This window comes from Lupinus angustifolius, chromosome LG16 (assembly GCF_001865875.1).
Source record: "Lupinus angustifolius cultivar Tanjil chromosome LG16, LupAngTanjil_v1.0, whole genome shotgun sequence".
In the NCBI taxonomy this organism is placed as follows: domain Eukaryota; kingdom Viridiplantae; phylum Streptophyta; class Magnoliopsida; order Fabales; family Fabaceae; genus Lupinus; species Lupinus angustifolius.
In genome coordinates this window covers 17,753,508-17,775,243 of record NC_032024.1, presented here as the reverse complement: position 1 = coordinate 17,775,243, position 21,736 = coordinate 17,753,508, and the positions used below count along the sequence as shown (strand labels likewise).

The window sequence follows — 21,736 nt, the reverse complement described above, 5'->3', positions numbered from 1 at the left end:
GTTATGTGGGTCATCTATCTTAATTTTATGAATAAAGTAAACATTATTGTATAAGTTACTAAATCGACTAAAATATTAGATTTCAGTTTTGGCTACATTTATTAGCTATGTATCAAATTTATTTTATATAAAAGTATAATATTTATATATTGTGAGTATAAAGGTTTATGCTAAGTCATCAAAATAAATAGTAGATTATGTATTAATTCTGTAAAAAAATTTATACTTATAATACATATATATTATACTCATTTTTTAATGGGTCCATGAGTGAGGTGCGCTAAAAGTAGATTTATTTATAAGATCCTATAACATGTTTCTTTTTATTAATTAATTAGCCAAACAGAGACACACCTTAAATATTTCATTTGATATACCTTCTTTCAAGGACAGAGATCACCCGTCCCAAATGGTGTCCTAATCTCTAACCTAAATTAATTAGATTGCTACATTTTATAATTTTTTGTTTTTAACTTTTTTTCTTTTATTCATGTGTCAATATATGATTGGTTTGAGACAGAGAATGAAACACCATTAATGACAAATAATCCATATTGTTCTTTCAACACATTAATGAGAATGGGCACTAGAAATGAGGGTAGCTATATGTACTACTCCTAATGATTGAGTTTAGAATATGTATTTTTTGGACCCATAGATAATAAGGTGAAGATTTTAAAATATGTTTTTGAATCGGAATTTGGATAATGTCATATCCATATCGGAGGTATTTCGGACTGCAATTCCTAGATCCATATATATAGTAACATTATTATAATATCATGTTAATTATGAAGGTAATATTATGTTGTTAATCATAATTCTAATATAATTAAATAGTTATCATAAAAAAATTATGTTTGAATATTTAATTAACAATTTAATGTTATCTACTTATGTTTGAATTATTTTTTGTATTTTTTATTATTTGTTCCTCCTCTCTTCGCCTAAAATTAATTAATTACATATGTGATTATAAGAAATAGATACCTAATTGAATAAGTTTCTCCTAATTAAATTATTTTTTAATATTTTCTAAATTTATGGGTACCAAATAATCTATAAATATCCGCATTTATTTAAGATAAGAACGAGTCCAAATATAAATAAATGATGTGAAGTCTATTACTATTTTACACATACTCATTATCATCCCAAATTCGCATGTTACTCACCTAATGACATAAATTTACTTTCTACATAGTGGTTTTTAAGCAATGTCTCGAATTCAAGTCTTGTGGATGAAAAAAATATATGTTTGGAGAGTTAGCCCCACATACCTGTGGATATTTCCGACCTCGGACAGAACTGTCTCTAGTGTAAGAATACCTATAAGAAACCAAAAAAAATACTAAAATCACAAAATGACTAATTTGAACTCAATAAAATTACAAAGATCTTAGCAAAATATTTAAATATTTAACACAATGCATTTTAAGACAACTTGTGCTTTATGCCATTTTTGCTGATGTTTTTATTAAGATTTCAGAGTGAGTACATTATCAAATGAAACTATAGATTGATCTTATATTTTGGATTTAATCAAGATTTCGGGTTCGAATCTTGTGGATGAAAAAAATATCTGCTGAGAGAGTTAGCCCACGTACCTGTGGATGTTCCCGGCTCGGATATAATTGCCTCTAGTGCAAGGATACTTGTGATAAACCAAAAAAATGATAGGTGAAAGCATAAAAAGAGGGAAAATAAGTTTTTTTCCATTGCTCCACCAGCAAAGTAACTTCTTGTAAAAACATTAAATGACTAGTGTTTATGTGATTTAATGTAGATTGGTTTTATGATGACTCAAATGGATAAAACTTATGAAGATACTCTTAATACAGAATATTGCTTTTAAGTGGTGAAAATAAAGAACATAATTTATATTTGTTTCCAGTATATTTATATATATTGAATAACATAGATGTGAAATCAAGAAAGTATATAAATCCAATTTGTTTTTAGAAGGAAACCAAGAAAAATTATGAGTGTAATATTGATGCTATGATAATGTAAAGAATTATACACAATCATTACATCATTCACTCTTCATTTTGATAATTTTTTTTTTGAAAAGTCAAACATAATTAAAAACGAATGATAGATGATACAATGACGATGTAAAAAACGTCAACATTGTCGATGTATATCTTTTTCTCAAAAATTATATCAATTATGAAAAATTAGGAAACAATATTTTATCAATTTTTATTTATTATAGAATATTAAGAAGTTGATATATTGGAGACAATGGTGGGTTATTTTGTTACTACTACGTATTTTATCATCATATAATTAAGGAATTGTGTTAGTGTTTTTCTCAATAAGTTCTCTCAGGAATAGAATCTGAAAAATTATACATTGTTAAAGTAAAGATTAATACATATTCGATATTTCATTTATTATTCATTTATATTATTTTTTTGAAGAATTGATAATAATTAACTATGAATAATACATATTTATACTATATATTTATATTATATATAAAGTCAAAACTTAAAATAACTTCACTCATGGTGTAATTTTCATTTCCTATATTGCCCTTAATATTATTTAATTTTTACAATAAAACTATATAATCCTAAACAACTACCACCAATATATTAATTAACCACATATCTCACCTTAAATTAAACATTATCATAAACATACAAAAATATAATATAAAGTACACCGAACACAAGAAATACATTTTAATTCAAAAAACGAAATATATAAAAATTGAATATATAGTATCACACAATATTCGCCGACAAGCACGAAGTACATGTACACACTAGTACTACATAAAGGTAAAACATCTTCTAACTATCTATATTTTATAATTTCACCTTACATATTTTGTCCTTCTAATAAACTATTATTACAATGTTTTCACACACAATAAAAAAATATTAATGGAAGTTAACGAAAGCTACAAATACCAAAAATATCAAACTACCAATTTAATCTTTCAATAATATCACAATTCATTTTCATATTTTTCAATTACATAAATTATAATATCATGTATATTCAATAAAAATGTGATAATTGTCTAAAATAAAATATAAAAAGTGAAATATTAATATTAAGAAATAAGAATGCGGATTAGAAGACATGAAATGTCGACCGAAGCTGGTAATTATAGTTACCATACATTTTTTTTTTCCAATTTTTATTGGGTTAATGGATTTCCCATAACAATGTTATTTACATTATTTGATATAATTGTCACACATTATCTAAACCCTAAAATTCACACATTTTCTCTTTCTTCTTCTTCTTCTGCGTAGTGTTTCTCCATTTTTCCATTTTCTTCAGTGATGAGCCAAATCCACCCACATCAACAATCCATCACCGCCGATCCAAAACCCGATTCTCCGGTGACGGAACTCCAATCTACGGTTTCTCCAAATGCCAATTCTCTCGACTCAGAGACCCAAGATTCTAGGGTTACGGTTTCTTCAGAGGTAAATTTTGAACTTTCAGATCAAAAAACTGTTGATCGATTCGATGATTTAAACAATAGAACTGAGAAGTTTTCAGGTTCTGATACCAAATCGAAATCGTTGTTATCCGAATTTGATGATTATGTTGCTGGAATGAGAGATAGTGATTTAGGTCATGGTTTTGAAATTGGTGATATGGTTCGGGGGAAGGTGAAAGCTCATCCATGGTGGCCTGGGCATATATATAACGAAGCATTTGTGCCGCCTTCAGTGTGTAGAACTAAGAGGGAAGGGAATTTATTGGTGGCATTCTTTGGAGATAGTAGTTATGGGTGGTTTGAACCATCTGAATTAATCCATTTTGATCAGAATTTTGCTGAGAAATCACAGCAGACGAATTCGAGGACTTTCTTGAAGGCTTTGGAGGAGGCAGTTGATGAAGCGAGCCGAAGGAGTGGTCTTGGATTGGTGTGTAGATGTGGGAATACTGATAATTTTCGTCGGACAGATGTTAAAGGGTATTTGTCTGTAGATGTGCCGGATTATGAGCCTGGAGGGTTCTATTCGAATAATGAAATTAGGAAAGCCAGGAGTAGCTTCAGGCCGAGTGAGGCTCTTGCTTTTGCAAAGCAGTTGGCATTGTCTCCACGTGATGGTGACCATGGGAGCATTGGGTATATGAAGAATAAGGCTATAGCTTTTGCGTATCGAAAGGCAGTGTTTGAGCAACATGATGAGACTTATGCACAGGCTTTTGGTTTGCAGACATCACGACCTCAGAATAATACAAATAAACAGCATGCTAGGCAGCCTTCTAGAGGTATATTGTTCAACTTCCTCATTGAAGTTTTTTATTATTGTATTTCAGGTGAAAAGTAGCATATGGGGAGGTTTTATTGGACAATTAACACGTGTTGATATTCAAATTCTGCTAGTAAATGTGTCGAATATCATAGGCAAGGGAATCATATGACACAGAATATAATTGCAATGCATTTATGTGTGTTCGTGTCACTGTTAACAATGAAATTGGTGATTAAATCTTTGTAGAACTATTGCTAAGGACTATGGCAATCAATAGTATGCAAGTCGTGAGACATAATACTTGCCTGTAGATATTTAAGCTAGACTCTGACTGGTGTGAAGATATCTGTGTTCAGCTATTCCTTGATTCTGTAAATTGTGGTTTGGTCTTGTCTGTTCAATACTTGGTATTGTGGAGATTGGAGGTCCACATTTTGATATGATAAATGTTAGTCATTCTGATGTTTATGGTCAGTAGCTGGTACATTCATTGCATGATTTTACATTATCTAATTACTTTTATAAGCTTTCTCTGTAACTGAATCATATGATCAATTATTGTTCTTGATGGGCACCATCATAAGAGATAAGGTTAGGATGAAAATTTAGGTGCATGATACAGGACAGAGAGAGATAAGTTTAGAATGAATTTATTTGAAGTTAGAGTAACTCCTGCTGATTAAATGACAGAAACTCAAAGGCTATGCTGGTATTATCATGACTCATGTGAGAAGAAGACCTGAGGCTTTCATGGGGAAATGGTTCAAATAGTATATAGTTTGATAGTAAGGGGTAGAGGAAGGCAGAAGAGAACTTTTGGAGAAACCGTTATGCCAAGCTTTATTCTAAAAGATTTTACTGAAAAGATGTTTTTTATAGAGCCCATCTGCCCATACATCAATTGATTCATGTTCCCACCCCCTTAGCCTTGGTGGTTGTTTAATTTAATGTTCTTCTTACTTGCTCTAATGCAAACTTTTGAACTCATGGAGCCTTGTTAATATTATTAAGTTTCTTTGTACCTTTGCAAAAGTTTACATGAAAGGTGAGGCTTCATATATAGCAGTAATGTAACTGGGCTGTTTGCATTTTATTCGGTTAAAACATCAATATATGTTTACATTGTAAGTTCTTGTAAGTTACAATTTATCTCCTTACTTATATAAGGATGATTTTGAAGTGACTTATACAGGGATGTAAATGTTGATTTAATGGTTTTTTTGTTCTGTTCTTCCAGCTCCTCTGAGTGGTCCAATGGTGACAGGTGAAGCTTTGGGTAGTGGGAAGAACACTACTAAATCTGTTAAAGTTAAGGACGGTATGAAAAAAGATAAATATCTTTTTAAGCGACGAAGTGATCCAAGCAACTCCTTCCAGATATCATACAAGGAGGAAACACCTGATGCAACTGGGCATGATGTACTTCAAAAGGGAGCTCCTGCCGTGCCTGCAGTGCCTGCAGTGCCTCATAATTTAGAGAAGCATGAAGATACAGGGGTTATAAGTCATGATGTTGTGACTTCAACTTCAGATGCCAAAGCAGCTTTAATAGATGGGACTCAACCAGATGGCAGTGGCCTTGCATCGAAAGCCATTTCCTCTGACGTAGAGCCTCATCTTGTTACGGTGAAGGAGTCTCCTGATGAAATGACCCATAGTTTAGAACAAGATGATGTTTCAAGTAAAAGCTTGGGTACATCCGATGTATCTGGGGAGGTGCCATTGCTAAGCGTAATTGATCAGAATGCAAAACAGTGTGGGCCAGATTTTGCTAATGGGGGAAATGACTTGCATCAAGCGAAGCATCATGAAATTGCTTCAGTGAAGAAGACTAAAGGTCATAAGCGACCTGCAGATGACTTGAACTCTAAAACTTCTGCTACTGGGGAGAGAAAGAAGAAAAAGAAAAAAGATTTAAATTTACAACCTGCCTCAGGAAATCTGGAGAAGCATTCTAATACTGGAAAATCTGTACACATTTCAGAAAAAACTGTGTCAACTGCTATGGCTCCTAGAGAGGATTTTCAAGCAAAACAAGTGCAAGGAAATTTTATTTCCCATAATTTGCCACCCATGGATACCATAGGGGATGCTAGTTTTGAATTGCCGCAACTTTTGGATGATTTGCATGCTCTTGCTTTGGATCCTTTTCATGATGTTGAAAGGAAAATCCCTGCAGTTGTTCTGAAGTTCTTTTTGCACTTTAGATCTCTTGTTTACCAAAAAAGCTTGTCTTCAACACCATCAACAGAGAATGAAGATCCTGTAGCTCTTGGTGCTAAATCTCCTTCGACTGTCAAGGCATCTGACAATCCTAGGGATCGTGTCAGAGCTACAGCGGTTGTAAAACCTGCAAAACACTTTGTTCGGCCTGATGATCCTACAAAAGCTGGACGGAAAAGGGCACCCTCTGATCGTCAAGAAGAAATTGCTGCGAAGAGGTTGAACAAGATCACAGATTTAAAGGCACTAGCTGCAGAGAAGGCAGCAGCCAGTCAGAAAACTTCTGAAGCTCGGAGAGGAGAGGAAAAAGAATCCATGTCCCAGGCTGCACCCAAGTTAGTGAAACCAGAATTAAACAGGAAAGTGCAGCGTCCAGCTAAAGTAGTTGAGCCCACCATGCTGGTTATCAAGTTTCCTCCCCAGACATCACTTCCATCTGTAGCAGAGCTGAAGGCAAGGTTTGTTCGCTTTGGCCCAATGGATCAATCCGGTTTCCGCGTGTTTTGGAAGTCCTCTACATGCCGTGTTGTTTTCTTGTATAGGGCTGATGCACTGTCTGCATATAAATATTCTGTAGCAAGCCCATCCTTATTTGGCAATGCGGGTGTGAGGTACTTCCTCCGGGAATCTGAGGATTCTACACCTGAAGTCTCCATAGCTGCCAAAGCTAGGGAAGACAATGGTGCTGCCAATGAAACACAACGGCTCAAGGATCCTGCTGCAGCTCATCACCTATCACGGCAACCTCTTCCACAGCCAACAGCCCAGCTCAAATCCTGCCTGAAGAAATCTACCGGCGACGAGTCTGGTCAGTCAATAGTTAACGGTAGTAATAAAGGAAACCCACGTGTAAAATTCATGTTAGGTGGAGAAGAAAGTAGTAGTAAGGTGGAGCCATTAATAATGGGTAATAGAAACATCAACAATGCTAGTTTTGCTGGTGGAGCATCTCCTATTGCAATGGATTTTAATACTAAGAATGTTGTTCATTTGGTAACTTCTCAACCTCCATTGTTGCCTACACCCCCTGCTACAACACAGTTAAGTAAAACCCCGCAACATAATTTGCATAATTCTGAATTGGCATTGGCACCCAGAAATACTCCCAATTTTATAAACACCACTGCAAAATCTACTACTACTACTACTACTTCTACTTCAACCACAGTTGATATATCACAACAGATGATAAGCCTTTTAATGAGATGCAACGATGTTGTGAATAACCTTTCTGGTTTTTTAGGCTATGTGCCTTACCATCAACTTTGACAAAAAATGGCACCATACTCCAACATCACACCATATCCATCCAAATACATGAAATTTCACCCTTTTTGGATTATGAATGAATTGCACCAGAGAATGCAATAAAGACAATAGTGGAAGAGGAAAAGTGGGGTTCATAAATATTGGAGTTGAAAACTATCTGAGGGTGGTTTTATTTGAGGTTCTTGGGCTCCAAAAATAGATGCATTATCATGTCCAATAATACCATCTTATTAGATAATTACCTTTTATTTTTTGTTTTCTAGACTTGTTTTTTTTAATATTTTAAATCACATTAAAGGGTGATGTGTAGTTTGTTGATATATCAAACGCAGAAGGCACATTATATGCTCAAGTGTGCTACACCTTTGTAAGCTTGTGCCATTGTATGAGAATATACTAGAATTGCTTTTTTTTTCTTCTTGTTTCTTGTATTGCATGTACTAATGTTTGGAATTTGTTATTGGTAATTTGAATTACCTATTTACATTCTGTACTAATCAGCCATTTTTATTTTATTTTACAAAGTTATATTTGGTTAATGAAGAGGTAATAAGAAATTGAATGTTAACAATGTTGTTGTTTCCCTTCCCTGTGCTTTTATTTGTGTTAGGATTAAGAATGGCATAATACAATTCATTATTTGTTTTGGGTAGAGTAGGAAATAGACTTAGTTAGGTTTTGCTAGGCAAAAAAACGTTATTCTCGATAAAAAAACATATTGATTAATATATATGTATATATATATATATTGATAAAATTAATACATTGATTATAAAATAGGCAAGGTCAAAAGTCATTGATACACGGTATCTATCCTCACTCCTATTTTTTCTGCTTGCCAACCAATGTATATATTTAATATATATATATATGTAATGTTGTAAATTTTTAGATGGAAGCTATTAGAACGGGAAAACAGTGGAAGGAACTTGTGATATTAGCGTTGTAATAAACAGTTTAGTTTAACTTAATGTTTATTTAATCCGAAAGGGAAAACTTGAAGTACTTTGTGCATGTTTGGTTGGGATTGTTTTCGCTTATTTTTTTATTTATAAGTTTTTCTCATAGACTAAACTTGAAGAAAAATGAAAATTAGAAGTCATCTTACAAGTGTATTTTATGACTCTCAAATCTTCCATTTATCATCATTCCCCTTCAAAATTCAATTCTCAAACTAATCCTTAGGGTTGAGACATCACATAGAATATCAGATCCATTTCTTCTTAAACTTCACATTTTCTTTTATTAAAGGTTTTTTTATGTGTCCAAACTCCAATTTGATTTCTTATAATTGTTATGGTTAAAAATGTGAATAATTAATATGAACTTTTAAATCTTATTTGAATAGTTATTTATAATTATAAGACAAATACATGATATTTTTATGTAATTGTAACCATTGCTAACTTTAAATCTTAATTATTCGAGCACTAAAACCTTTCTTTGAACCTTAGACTCATCTCTCAATCTACTTCATGTACGTGTTGAATTTTCTCCGGATTCAAAACCAAATCTAATTTATTTCCTACATTTCGCTCAATGAGAAAATGGATCAGATTCTACGGGATCAAACCTGTGGGACTTAAGGAATGATAGAAGAAAATGAAATATATATATATATATATATATATAATGGAGTCCAGATTCTAAACGAACAAATAGAATGAACATAACTCATTTCGAGCAGTCCTAGTTCTCAATCATTTTGTGGCACCGGGCGTGGCTGAACCATCTACTATGGGGGTATGACCCCTATTTATTGAGTCATTCAGTCTCCCTCTCTCTGTATATATAGGGGCTATGTGAATAGTTGGACAATCACACCTTATCATGTAAAGAATCATGGATGTATGCTAATTGTGTCTACCTTATTTTGTTTTAGGAATGTTGTATTTATGGTCATTGCTTCCCCTATGTAGTGCTTGTGATTTTGATTTTGACTTTTATTGTTATTACCACTAATTGTTTATTCACTTTCTTGTATTCAATTATGTATAAAATTCTATAAACAATGACTAAAAAATAATATGTGAAATTAAGCTAACCAAATGAATTTATTTCAGGTTCATCATAAAAATGCATTCATTGAAGTATTCAAGTAACTACCAAAACAATTGGTAAAATCTGAAGAAATTTCCAAAAAGGATAGTAAAGTTTGAGCATTTACAACATAGACATGGAAAGAGATAAATGGCACCATCTATTTGTATACATGAGTGTGTATCTTAATAAAACCATAGTATCATATGTCAAGATTGGATTCTTCTGGGATCACAGTCAAAGTCACCAATTTATCATTTGCTCTTTTAACTAGTACCTTGATTGGCACTCCAACTTTATCTCCCATTATTTCGATTACCTGCACAACAACAACCGAGCCTTAATTTTACTAGGCGAAATCGGCTATATGGATGGAACAATGCAATAATGTTCTATCATAAATCATGTCCATCATGATAAAGTGCAAACTCAAAGCATAGCAAATCGAGCAACTCAAGATTGTATATTTCTATACAATAAGAACACAAGTTATTGATTCAAATCACATTCTTTCACTAAACCCTTTTTTTCTAAAATTTCATTTAATTTCTAGATTTTTGACTTTTAGTTTTAGCACAAAGTTTAAGTAAACAAACCTGAAAACTCTAACCACCAAAGAGACATCAAACTGTAGTTCAATGCTCCAATTGTTTAGAATTGCAATTATCAAATCATCTTATTTCAATTAAATAATAAACAAAAGTATAGAGAATATGTGGATACCTCTTTCATGCTTTCGACAGGCTTCCCATCGAACTCAACGACAACATCGCCAGGATGGAACCCAGCTCGATCACCAGGGGACCTCGGAGTTACCTATTCAAAAAACATTGAAGTTCCCTAGTGACAAGCGTGTAATTTCATGTATTATAATGCTATCCTAGCAAAGAACAAGTATATACTGAGAGTAATTTCGATGCATAACATTAATTACAAGTAAATAAATTCATTAGCAGAAATGCATATTTGCCATATGTCTCATCCGAAAATGCAGGAAGTGGCCTTCACCTCTCCCAAACCATTGTTTCAATTTTGCATTAATCTCGTGCCAACTTTTGGTTTTCAAAACCCGGATCAATTTTCTCCACCACCGACTAAACAAAACATTAGAGGTCATGACAGCCCTTGTCTTTAAGTTTCCCATGAAGGATAACGAATGAAGATAAGCAAGTCTACAATTCAACCTGATCACTGATGAATGCTCGCCCTCGAATGACCTATTATAACTCAATCGAAGTCAAGTACCTCTTACTCACCCAATGACTTAAATATAGTCAATCCAATTTCATCGAAAAAACATAACTCTAGTCAAGTATATAATATTTGAGACAACGACACAATCAAGAAAAGAAACTAAGAGTGCCCTGACGATGCAATGCCCAAAGCTGTTCTTCATAATATAGATTTTCCATGACGTTCAAAATTAGTCCTAAATCTGGTACTAGAACATGAATAGCGCGTAATGTTCATCTACCCATACCAAGTATTGATCCCATGCACACACAAAAATAATCATTCTTTCTCTATTTTCAATTTTGCTATACCCATATCAATCTTCTTATGAAATGTATGGGCTATACTACATTAAATAATGAACAAGTTTCACCTAACCTTTTTCTCAAGTATACATTCATCCCTAATTCTGGGGGCCCAAAATTCATCGAGAAAATGCTCAAGAATGCACCCGGTTTGCATATAACAAGCATGTGACTCTGAACTGACTTGTGCCTCACTAGTCATTCACTAGAGTGGTCCCTTTGGAAAGTAGAAATCCTAAAAGAGAGGAATATTGTTACTGGCCAAAGCATTGCTATCACTTCTAGAACCACTTTGTCATGAAAAATAAAACAAGTTTGAAGATTTGCCAATTGAATCTAGACTTCAAAGAATTACAGAAACACGAATTTTAAGAACATTTTACTGAAAGTGGCATGTTCAGCAAGTAGGAAGCAGGATAAATAGAAACGAAAGTTAGGAACATACCATCGGTACAAGAATGCCCTTATTGACATTAGGGAATGATGCATCTCTCTTTTTAAGCTGGGCAATAATCATCTCATTAAGATCAAGCATCTTTAGCCCAAGCCACGGCCGTATTACTCTCCTGAAGAACACATCTAATAATGTTTATTCCTCAACATGGCAGATCCCAACTAACAAATTAACAACAACAACCAAGCCTTTATCCCACTAGGTGGGATCGGAAGAGGTGCAACACGAGGACTTCCCAGGAGGTCAATCATCCTGGTACTACTCTCAACCAAGAACACTTAACTGTGGAGTTCTGATGGGATCCGGTGCATTAGTGATGGATCAACATATATGCAAAAAAAAATACTAAGCATAAAATCAATAACATACCCACTTTTATTGAAGTGCTCTATAATTTTACACACAGAGTCAATTGGTACAGAAAAACCCAACCCATCAGCTGCCAGCACTTTCATTATGTTCACGCCAACAACCTCCCCATCAATGTTGACCAGAGGCCCTCCAGAATTTCCCTACACCATAAATAAAATCGTACAAGCAGATTGATCAACCGTGCAAGTTATGACTTGATATGTACACTATGAAAGCGTGTGGAAAGAAAGAGAGAAAGACGTACCAGATTAATTGCACAGTCTGTTTGTAAATACTCTCTCTGCATGCCAGTAAAACCCAAATCACTACTTTTCCGGTCAACGCAACTATACAAAAATCATCATTGGATTTCAGTAATCAGCAATATAGCTTTAGCCTCAGATTATCATACAGTAAATGACGGCTGTAATTTGATGGATTTTTTTATCTTCACACCTTACAATACCAGCAGTGACAGTATTCTGAAGGGAAAGTGGACAGCCCATGGCTATTACCCAATCTCCGGGACGGAGCCTACTTGAAGAACCAAGTTTCGCTTCTGGAAGTGGGGTTTCTGAATTGATCTTGACAATAGCAATATCTGAATGCTGGTCAGCATGTACCACTTTACCCACAAATGTCCTTCCATCTTGCAAAGTGACTTCAACCTGTAGTATAGTTGATATTTTAAGATCGACATTGGTTGCAAGACCAGAAATTACGGTCCATACTCGTAATTTTATATACGTATCTGATGTCTTCATGGAGCTAGACTATTAAACTAATGAGAGTGGGAGGAAATGAATGCCGTAATTTAAAAAAACTCACACGAAAAGCCTAAAATGATTGACAGAAAGTGATACTTTAATAAGAAATAACTGTAATACCTTCCACAGAATTCCTAAAAAATGCCTTAACATCAAGGTTGATATTGTCTACATGTCAATGCACTTGACACGTGTTTGAGAAATATACAACTTTTACAAGATATGCATCACAGAAAGCTAAACGAAAACAACCAAAACATTGTTGCATGTAAACCATTAAGAGATATGCGACAAACCTTCCTTCTCGATGAACTTCTTGGCCCTTGAAAATCAACCACAACGTGAGCGCATGTCAAGATTGTACCATCCTTGTTGATGATTGTTCCTGAGCCAATACCCTTTCCGGCAGTAATACCATGAAATTCTACATGGTTGATGAATAACCCTAATGGTTACCTCAAAGCCACATTAAAGGTCAAAATATCTAAAAATGAATACCTTGTGGAACTACAATGTTAACAACGGCAGGGCCAACTTTAGCAGCCGCATTTGCAATAGAATCTCTGCCGAAACAACCACATGGCTTTGACCCATCATGAACAGCCCCAGAATATTCCTTAGTTATGTCGGATGAAGGGACAGGACTGACTCTATAAGAATTGACCGGAAATAATCCTACATTTTTTCAGCTCTAAATGTAACAAAAACATGACAATATGTATATATACCGAAATCAAAACAGAATAAAGAGTAGGTGCTAAGGGCAAACCAGATATGCTAGGAAAATGCAAATGTTGAGGAAACAAATCACTTTGCACCGGCCATGTTGATGGCAAGTAATCTTGTAATGACAAAGGGAACCGCGCCGCCACCGATGCTCCTGAATTTGAAGCCATGATAATAAAACACCCAAGTAACATTTATTTAGAACCCGTTTGTATAATTATATAAACATAAAAAAAATATCAAACAGAAAATATTTTTAGCAAGTGTAACTTTTCAAGAAGCTGAAAAATATAGCACTCATTAAAAAACTCAAGTAATAGAGATTCAATTAGTTTTTATCAAACTCATTTCTTTTTTTGCATGAAAATCTTAGATTAAACAAATAGACACCCAGAACCTCTGCAACAGTATCCAAATCTTGTATGAGACTAATCAACTCACATACGCATTAAGCGAAAAATCGGTTTTATGCAATTGATTTCATAACTAATTGATACCCATATTAGAAAATACATAGAGTTGCAGCTGCAAAGGATCCAATTAACAGGAACATGTCCTTCACTGATATATGTTCTCATCATTATTTGGAAGAAAAATCAATTTTCAATTTACAAAATAGCAATTTGCACATAGCAATACCCAAATAAAATAAAAAATTAAATTTATCAACTCACTTATATTAGAATTGTTATTGCAGCACAAGAGTGTTGAACCAGCAACAGCAATTACCACAGATCGAACGATAGAACTTCTGTTAAAATGTCGAAAATTTCTCTGCCATCAAGTCTCAATAATAAGCGAAAAAACGATTTTTTTACACACTTTAAGGGTTATAACAAATAATAAATGATAAATAAAAGAGTTGGATGTAGAAATCATCAATACCATGAAATGGGTCATGACGAATTTTCAGAATCTTGTTCACCACGAAAAGAGAAATGAAGAACAGTGAGTGTAGTATGGTTTCAAAACCCCCTCATAAACCCCTCTTCTGTGCCCAGAAATAGAAGCGAAGAATGGGGACAGGTTAATTGAGCCTGTCACTAAAGTACACTAGGCCCGGGCCCGAGCCCGGGTCCGGCCCAATCTATGTCATGTTAGTGTAAAAATATCTAGTATACTATATCATTCTGCTAATTTTCATACCCCTGAGTGACATATGTCATTTGCAAATCAATCGTTAAGAAATAAAGTATCATTTTGTGAGTTGTGACCTCTTACTAATCCTCAAAGTGACATATGTTATTTGTAAATCAATCATTAATAAATAAAGTATTATTTTGTGACATTCCTACTAATTCTCTTACCCACGAGAAAGTGACACATGTCATTTGTAAACCAATAATTAATAAATAAAGTATTAAAAACTTTGTGACATGTGTCACTTTCTTCTGGGTGGAAAGATTTAGTATGAGGATATATCATTTTCCAAAAATATTTATACACATTTAACATATCATCTATCATTTATTTATATTACTTATTTTTTTAATTGTGAATGATAAGTAAACATAAATGACAATACAATAAAAATATATAAAACTGATATTTGAATGAAAAAATATGGGAAGATAGTTTCATGTATTTTTGGATGTTCGGATTCTAACAAATTTGTCTACAATGCTCGGAAACAAAAAAAATGTCAATACATATCCATCATTAATTTGAAATGATTTAAATTAAAAGTGAAGTAATGATTAAATGTAAATATAAAATTTGAGATTTTCACCTCTTCCCGCCAAGAAAGCGCGAACCCTAGATCGTAGCTTTTCACACTCTCTTGTGTTATTACGTTAGAGAGAGAGAGAGAGAGAGAAATCAGTGACAGAAATGGAATTCACATTGAGCGATAACGGTCTTAAGACCTTCACACGATGCATCACTTGTCTCGCTCGTATTGGTAATGAACTCGCTATCCAAGCCTCTTCCTCTCAGGTATTATTTACTCTCAATTATTCTTGCTACTTCATTTATTTCAAACTATATTTTACTCACCGTTTTAATTCATATATATATATATATATATAATGGGGAGAAATCTATTTATTTTAAACTTCAATTACAGGGAAATCCAATGATTTGAATTAGTGAGTAGATCTAGATCATTAGATATCAATAAAACTGATGGTTATGACGAAGATTAAGTTTTTCTGGGAGTAAGTGGATCCCACTCATATATAATTTGTTAGTTTTTAATGATTTCTCTTTACTACTTGAATTCCACTTCCATCTCGCTTGTGCAAAAAATATGTTATTGTTATGTTTTTGTACAAATTAACTATATATAAACAGAGGTTACAGGTTCAAATCTTGAAAATAACGAGACTGTATATATTTAATCTCCTTGGACTCAGCCTAGTGTCATGAACTCGCCTTTTGAGGGTGAGACTTGCTGCAATGGTAATTACCTTGTAACCTGGAGGTTGTGAATTTAAATCAATAAAACAACCTCTCGCCTTCATAAAGGAATGTACAAATACCTTCCTCGGACTTTACTAGGTTGGAGGATTGTGTATTGGGTTGCCCTTTTTAGATTATAACCAGGCAAAAGATTACGGAGTAAAATGTTTTGGTTGAAATAAATGGATTCAAAGAGAATTTGTTTTGTTTCATTATGTTCTCCGTGCACCAAATGCTACTGAAATGTACTTGTCGGATGGTGATTATTGAGCATTCTAACTGTTTTTTTGTTGCAGCTTCTTTTCCACACTATCAATACATCGCGATCTGCATATCAATGCATAATATTCAAATCTGGATTCTTTGATGGCTATACAGTTTCCAACAACCCTGTGCAGTGTAGCGTGCTTCTGAAGGTGCGGAATGATCTTTTGTTGTTTTGATTTAATAATAACGAGGTTTGAAAATCGAGAATCCTCACTCACTTGCTTTGATTAGGCTGTTTGTGCTGTTCTTAGGACACCTCTTTCAAATATCGATCATTTGACTGTGAAATTGCCTGATCCGGATGCTCCTAAAGTGATGTGGATTTTGGATTGCTACAGTGGTAAACTAACTATACTATATATATATGCGATCTTTGTTGCTATATAATTGTTGATCAACAGGAGAAAACTATTAAGTTATGGGCACAACATTTTGGTGGCTGATGCTTGTATGACACTTGATATTATGTGACCCATTTTAAAAAAATCCGGAAACAATACGATTAGCATACTATAAATTATGGCAGGTGTGTTTGTGCCCTTAATTTTCAGAATTTGGTATTCTTGTGTCTTGTATGTCGCGTCACGTGTTCGTGCATCATCAGTCTGCGACTGCTATTGGATTGGGTTTCCGTGGGGACTAATTATTTATGTGTGTTTTGTGACAAGCTAGATAATGTAGTTGGTTTCTGAACTAAAGTTACCTACAATTTCCATGTTATGATGTCTAATCTGGTTTTTAGACGATGATACGATATGACATTTTGGAGCGAGCTGTGTGTAACGTTCAATGTTTCTCAACCTTGTCTAATATGTCAATTGCATCCAATATCAGCTTACAATTTGACCTTGGTGATCTGGTTCGGGATTTGTTAGTTGTTACAACCTATGACTAAATATAACTCCGTCTAGAGATTATGAAATCTGGTATATAAAATTTTAAAATTGTATAGTGCCATTTTGTTTTTTTTAATGAATTCTACGGTGTAATAATTTAAATCTTTTTCTGGACTTAAGTATTCGCTATTTGATGCGCCATGTACAAGGTGCTAGGCATATTCATCATTCTATATACTGTTTTTTTCTTATCATTCAATGATATATATATTATACCCTATTGTGGATTAAAAAGGATTTCTTATTTATCATTGCAGGTATGAAAAAAACCTATTGGATTACCTGCAATGTAGAACCTGACATACAACACTTGTCGCTTGATAGGCAAAAGTTTCCTAGCAACTTTGTCGTGAGGCCTCGAGATCTGAACAGGTTACTTGGCAATTTTCAGTCGTCACTTCCAGAGATCACTATCATTGCTACAGAACCTGCTTCTCTGCCTCCTGATGCTGCAAATGAAATTGGTGGAAAGGCTGTTGAACTTCGAAGTTATATTGATCCAACTAAAGGTAAAGGTGTTTTTGTATATAAATATATTACAAAACAGTATATTCACGCACAAAGATTTCATGGCAGACAATGACTCGGCGCTACACACCCAACTGTGGATAGATCCTAAAGAGGAATTTTTGCAGTATTTTCATTCTGGAGACCCAATAGATGTGACATTCAGTGTAAAAGAACTGAAGGTATAGTAACACAAGCCTTATGTTTTCATTAGATACCGTTTACAGGAGTGTATCCACTTGATATCCAATTTTTTATCTTATTTTCTTACATGATTTATGTTATTCTTTCTCCCTTTCTGGGTCTGAATTAGCCTTTCTTTAATGCACATGGTGTTTTTCTCTGTCATCACTCTGCAGGCATTTCTTTCATTCTGTGAGTCTTGTGAAGTTGACATACATTTACTTTTTGAGAAAGCTGGCGAGTAAGATGTATTTAGTCTCGTAAACAATATTTACCCTTATTACTTCATCCAGAATAAGGTGTATGATTGATGGCATGATGTTTCCTAAGAATATGACTGCACACTTTCCATTTTAGGTTGTGTGTATTACTGTATCACTTATTAGTCATTGCACATCTCATAGCCTAGTCTACTCCAAATAGAATTCAGGAAGTGTAAAAAAATTGCAACGACAAACTTGTCTTAGATTTTACAGATGAGAAACATGCTACATATTATTATTCCAACAACTAAATAAATAAAGAAAAAGACCTGGGTCACTTGCTATCCATTTATTATGCAAGTATTTGATAGTTATGATGTGTCATTAATTCTGAATGATGTGTTTGGTAAGCAGGCCTATTCTCTTGGCACCTAAATTTGGTTTTGAAGATGGGTCTAACTCAAATTTCGATGCTACCCTTGTACTGGCTACAATGTTAACTTCTCAGCTTCATGAAGGCACTGCCTCAGAACCTCCACATGTAGCTACCAGAACACATGCTCAAACTGAAGAAAGAAATGAATCTCCCATGCAGCAAGATAACTGCAGAACAGATGCATCTGAGCCTCAATCTGACCACACCCGTATATGGTCGGATCTCTCAGGTAACATCAATATTGAGTTGGATGGTATGTGATTGATCTAAATTCTCATTAGGTTTTCCAATTTGCAGCAAGCGCTATTAAAAATGGTGGTGCTTTGGAAGAAAGGCAAGCACAAGGAGGAACAAGTCCGAATGATAATGAACAAAGGGAAATTCAAAGGATTAGTACTATACGTATTTCAGGAGTAACGTCAGTTGCAGGAAATAACCCCGTGGATGCTAATTTGTATCCTTGATGTCACTGTTTGCCTCAATATGTTGTCAATTCCAGCATAATGATTTGCTGTCCCCTCAGAGTTATGGTCACTAATATTACAAAGGCTGCAATTCTTCCCAACTGCTATATGGCCAACTCTTATGGGGTAGTTGCAAATTATGCGATGCTAAAACAAGAACTCAGGAATAAGCCCTTTATTTGGATTATTTATGATTTTCATGTTTGAATCCCTTTTATAAAAAGCAATAGCCAATTGCACCTTCTTGCTCAAGTTTTCCATTATTGAGATTGTTGCTGAAGGTTTTATCATGGTTATATTTGACTAGTTGTTGAGTTTAAGTCTTTACCTTGACTAATGTATCAGATGTCAAGCAACTGAAAAGCGTAGTGAACAAGAGCCTCAAGGTTAGTTAACTGGGATGGTTAATGAGCTTAACTAATGTTGTTATTGTTGTTCTAGTAACTAATATAATTAATTCATTTTTTCAGATATGCTGTGCAATAACGATCATGGCTTTTCACAGCATTTTCCCAGTAACTGGGTCGATGCTGAAGAAGATGATGAAGACGATGGTGATGGTAATGAGCAGTACATTCAGGCAACACCACCATACTATGAAGACCAGTAACTCAGAACTCACTGTAATGGCTTTCTTTACTCATAACATGGTTTGTTTCTTGAAACCTTTTCTATTTGAGCGAATAACTCTTCATCTAGAAATTAAAATGATTGAATAGTCATATCTTACTTGTTTTCTTGTACTCTATTGTGTGATTAAATCTGCCATTTTCCATATATATATATAGAGAGAGACCTGCCAGGTATCCCTCTCTTTTAATAAAAATTTATTGTCCAGAATATTCTGGGCTAGAAATGTGTTGGAACACCTACAATTGTGTTGGAAATGTGTTGAAACACATACAATTGTTAGGGAAAACACATGAAATGCTCTGTAAGTGTTTAACTCAACAATATGCACAGAACATAAAGAAAAGCTGTGTAAGATGCCAAAACAGTTGAATGTTTTAAAGTTAATTTTTATAACGCATTTATATTTAATAAAACATTTTAGTTGTTAATTATAGTACCCTTAAATTTTATATTCATCAATAATACTAAGCTGTACATTTTTTTGAAGTGCTATACATACTTTTTTATCTGTTTTTTTAATTGCCATATGACTATATCCCTGCATCATATACATGTGCTAATATACATGCACCATAAAATTGATGGCTATTTACATTGGCTTCAATTGTATTGCAGGGTCTAACTTGGAAGCTGTTAAATTTTCATATACCCAGATAGCTTCAAATATACATTGGAAGAGGTAAAGCTAAAAAGTTTTCATTGTATAGCATAGGTTAAAAAACTCAATTGATCTCAGAAGACATGTCCCCCTATGTAATCATGAACTTTAGGTTAATTAATGGACAAGTTGATGCCATTGATGATTTCATTGTAATGGCTCAGTGATTCAAGTCCTTGGCCATATTTCTTCGATTTTTCGCTAAACAAGTGTTGTGATGTGATGTGATAGTATGGAATGTATTAACCTTACTGACAGTTTCTTTGGTGTAGAACACAACCATATATCATGTGGTATTTAGATGAATATGATGTTTATCTTCAACCTAAAATTAAGGACCAAACCAATGTTATGATTTTTCTTTCCATGATGGGTAGACAGGTTAATTGTTTACATTTATTCATTCCTAGTGATGAAAATGTTCTATATCTTATGGCTCAAGACTCAAGAGGATTAGAACTATCAAGTATGCAACTTTACGTTCCTAATTCTACATATTCTTCCGATTTATTTCGCATTTCGAATTTTTCGTGGTATCTTGGTTTACATAGAATTTGAAAATGCAAAAGATGTTTCCTGATAACTTTGTTGCAAGGTTAGGATTATTAGTACCTCTTGCAGGTCCTTCTCATATTGGTATTATTTTTCTCAACCAGCTTTGGCTTGATGATGCTTCATATATCTGGTTTGCAAAGATCCTTTCACAGTTATCTTTTGGGTATGTATCTTCACATTAAGCAATACTGTCTGTTCCGATTGAAACAACCATTTGTTTGTATTGGAAAGCAAGTCGCATATTGCCTACCTCATTGTCTTGGGAATGGTTTAAATATCTGTTGGGTCACTCTTCTTATAGCCCATTAGTTTTGAGATGAAACTTTAACACCTATTAACAATATAATAAAAAAAAACTCCTTCATGCCACATGTCACATTCTTCTCACATTTTTCCATCTTAATAAAATTTTCTAAGTTATTAAAAAATAAAATAAAAAAACTCATTCATGTCACATGTTATTATTATGTACCTTCCCACACTATCCTTACTTTTTATATATTTTATATGTTAATAATTTAATAATAATTAGCGATTGGTCTATGTTGCTATTCTACCAAAATTGAGTGTTTACCGTATATATGTTTTGTTATGTTAAAATGTAATAGACATTGAACATTAGATGAGATTGAAATCATTTTTCACATCTAAATTATTTCTTTACACTAATCTATGTATATTATTTAACGTTTACTATTAATATAAGAATAATTGCATTGTTACACCTCATCAAAGTTTTGTAACACTTTACCAAATGAATTTTAATATTTCAGATTCTTTGAATTTTAATTTTTCTCTATTATAATTGAAAAATCAAATTCCAAATTGAAGTTTTTTATAACTTTTAAATATATTTTTAATAAAAAAACTCATTTAGTATAATGATTTGATTTCCATTTTTTCATTAAAAAAATCGTATTTAAAATTGAAA

The 21,736-nt window shown here is 33.6% G+C and overlaps 3 protein-coding genes and 1 long non-coding RNA gene across 13 annotated transcripts in view; 3 read left to right on the top strand and 1 right to left on the bottom strand.

Moving 5' to 3' along the window:
- LOC109329679 lies at positions 3,223-7,745 on the top strand. 2 transcript variants are annotated; one of them, XM_019563412.1, is made up of 3 exons: positions 3,223-4,251; positions 5,473-7,381; positions 7,442-7,745. In XM_019563412.1, exons 1-3 carry the CDS (start codon positions 3,306-3,308, stop codon positions 7,725-7,727), a joined length of 3,141 nt encoding a protein of 1,046 aa, XP_019418957.1. In that variant the 5' UTR covers positions 3,223-3,305; the 3' UTR covers positions 7,728-7,745. The 2 variants fall into 2 exon arrangements, with proteins under 2 accessions (XP_019418957.1, XP_019418956.1); XM_019563411.1 differs by having other exon boundaries at positions 3,224-4,251; positions 5,473-7,745.
- LOC109329681 (putative protease Do-like 14) lies at positions 7,102-14,592 on the bottom strand. Of its 6 annotated transcripts, XM_019563418.1 has the most exons (12): positions 14,489-14,591; positions 14,278-14,377; positions 13,647-13,757; positions 13,376-13,552; positions 13,174-13,301; positions 12,567-12,778; positions 12,376-12,457; positions 12,129-12,271; positions 11,751-11,871; positions 10,491-10,583; positions 9,992-10,086; positions 7,765-7,886 (listed from the first exon to the last, which is right to left on the bottom strand). In XM_019563418.1, the coding sequence occupies exons 1-12, from the start codon at positions 14,501-14,503 to the stop codon at positions 7,859-7,861; spliced, it is 1,305 nt and encodes a 434-aa protein (XP_019418963.1). In that variant the 5' UTR covers positions 14,504-14,591; the 3' UTR covers positions 7,765-7,858. The 6 variants fall into 6 exon arrangements, with proteins under 6 accessions (XP_019418965.1, XP_019418963.1, XP_019418966.1 ...); XM_019563420.1 differs by lacking the exons at positions 7,765-7,886; positions 9,992-10,086 and adding an exon at positions 7,102-7,238 and having other exon boundaries at positions 14,489-14,592; XM_019563421.1 differs by lacking the exon at positions 13,647-13,757.
- On the top strand, positions 12,772-13,282 carry LOC109329686. The gene is made up of 2 exons (XR_002105576.1): positions 12,772-12,866; positions 12,908-13,282. It is a non-coding gene; the product is annotated as an uncharacterized LOC109329686 (long non-coding RNA).
- The window catches only part of LOC109329680 (cell cycle checkpoint control protein RAD9A), a 23,333-nt gene continuing 16,939 nt past the window's right edge, over positions 15,343-21,736 (top strand). Inside the window, exons 1-12 of one of the 4 annotated variants that reach the window (XM_019563416.1) lie at positions 15,343-15,538; positions 16,300-16,419; positions 16,502-16,610; positions 17,424-17,675; positions 17,743-17,855; positions 18,033-18,097; positions 18,474-18,724; positions 18,793-18,949; positions 19,305-19,345; positions 19,430-19,582; positions 20,208-20,271; positions 20,872-20,969. In XM_019563416.1, the coding sequence (XP_019418961.1) occupies positions 15,434-15,538; positions 16,300-16,419; positions 16,502-16,610; positions 17,424-17,675; positions 17,743-17,855; positions 18,033-18,097; positions 18,474-18,724; positions 18,793-18,949; positions 19,305-19,345; positions 19,430-19,569 (1,353 nt within the window). In that variant the 5' untranslated portion in view covers positions 15,343-15,433 and the 3' untranslated portion in view covers positions 19,570-19,582; positions 20,208-20,271; positions 20,872-20,969. Of the gene's footprint in view, positions 15,539-16,299; positions 16,420-16,501; positions 16,611-17,423; positions 17,676-17,742; positions 17,856-18,032; positions 18,098-18,473; positions 18,725-18,792; positions 18,950-19,304; positions 19,346-19,429; positions 19,610-20,207; positions 20,294-20,871; positions 20,970-21,736 lie in introns of those variants that run through there. The other 3 variants (XM_019563414.1, XM_019563415.1, XM_019563413.1) reach the window with 3 other exon arrangements.

Excerpts from the sequence above, each read along its gene's own strand:
- LOC109329679 (XM_019563411.1), top strand. The coding sequence starts at position 3,306 with ATGAGCCAAATCCACCCACATCAACAATCCATCACCGCCGATCCAAAA. Across the intron at positions 4,252-5,472 it reads TGCTAGGCAGCCTTCTAGAG|CTCCTCTGAGTGGTCCAATG; the intron begins GTATATTGTTCA and ends CTGTTCTTCCAG.
- LOC109329681 (XM_019563418.1), bottom strand. Across the intron at positions 13,553-13,646 it reads GCATTTTCCTAGCATATCTG|GATTATTTCCGGTCAATTCT; the intron begins GTTTGCCCTTAG and ends GAAAAAATGTAG. Across the intron at positions 12,779-13,173 it reads GAAGTTCATCGAGAAGGAAG|GTTGAAGTCACTTTGCAAGA; the intron begins GTTTGTCGCATA and ends ACTATACTACAG.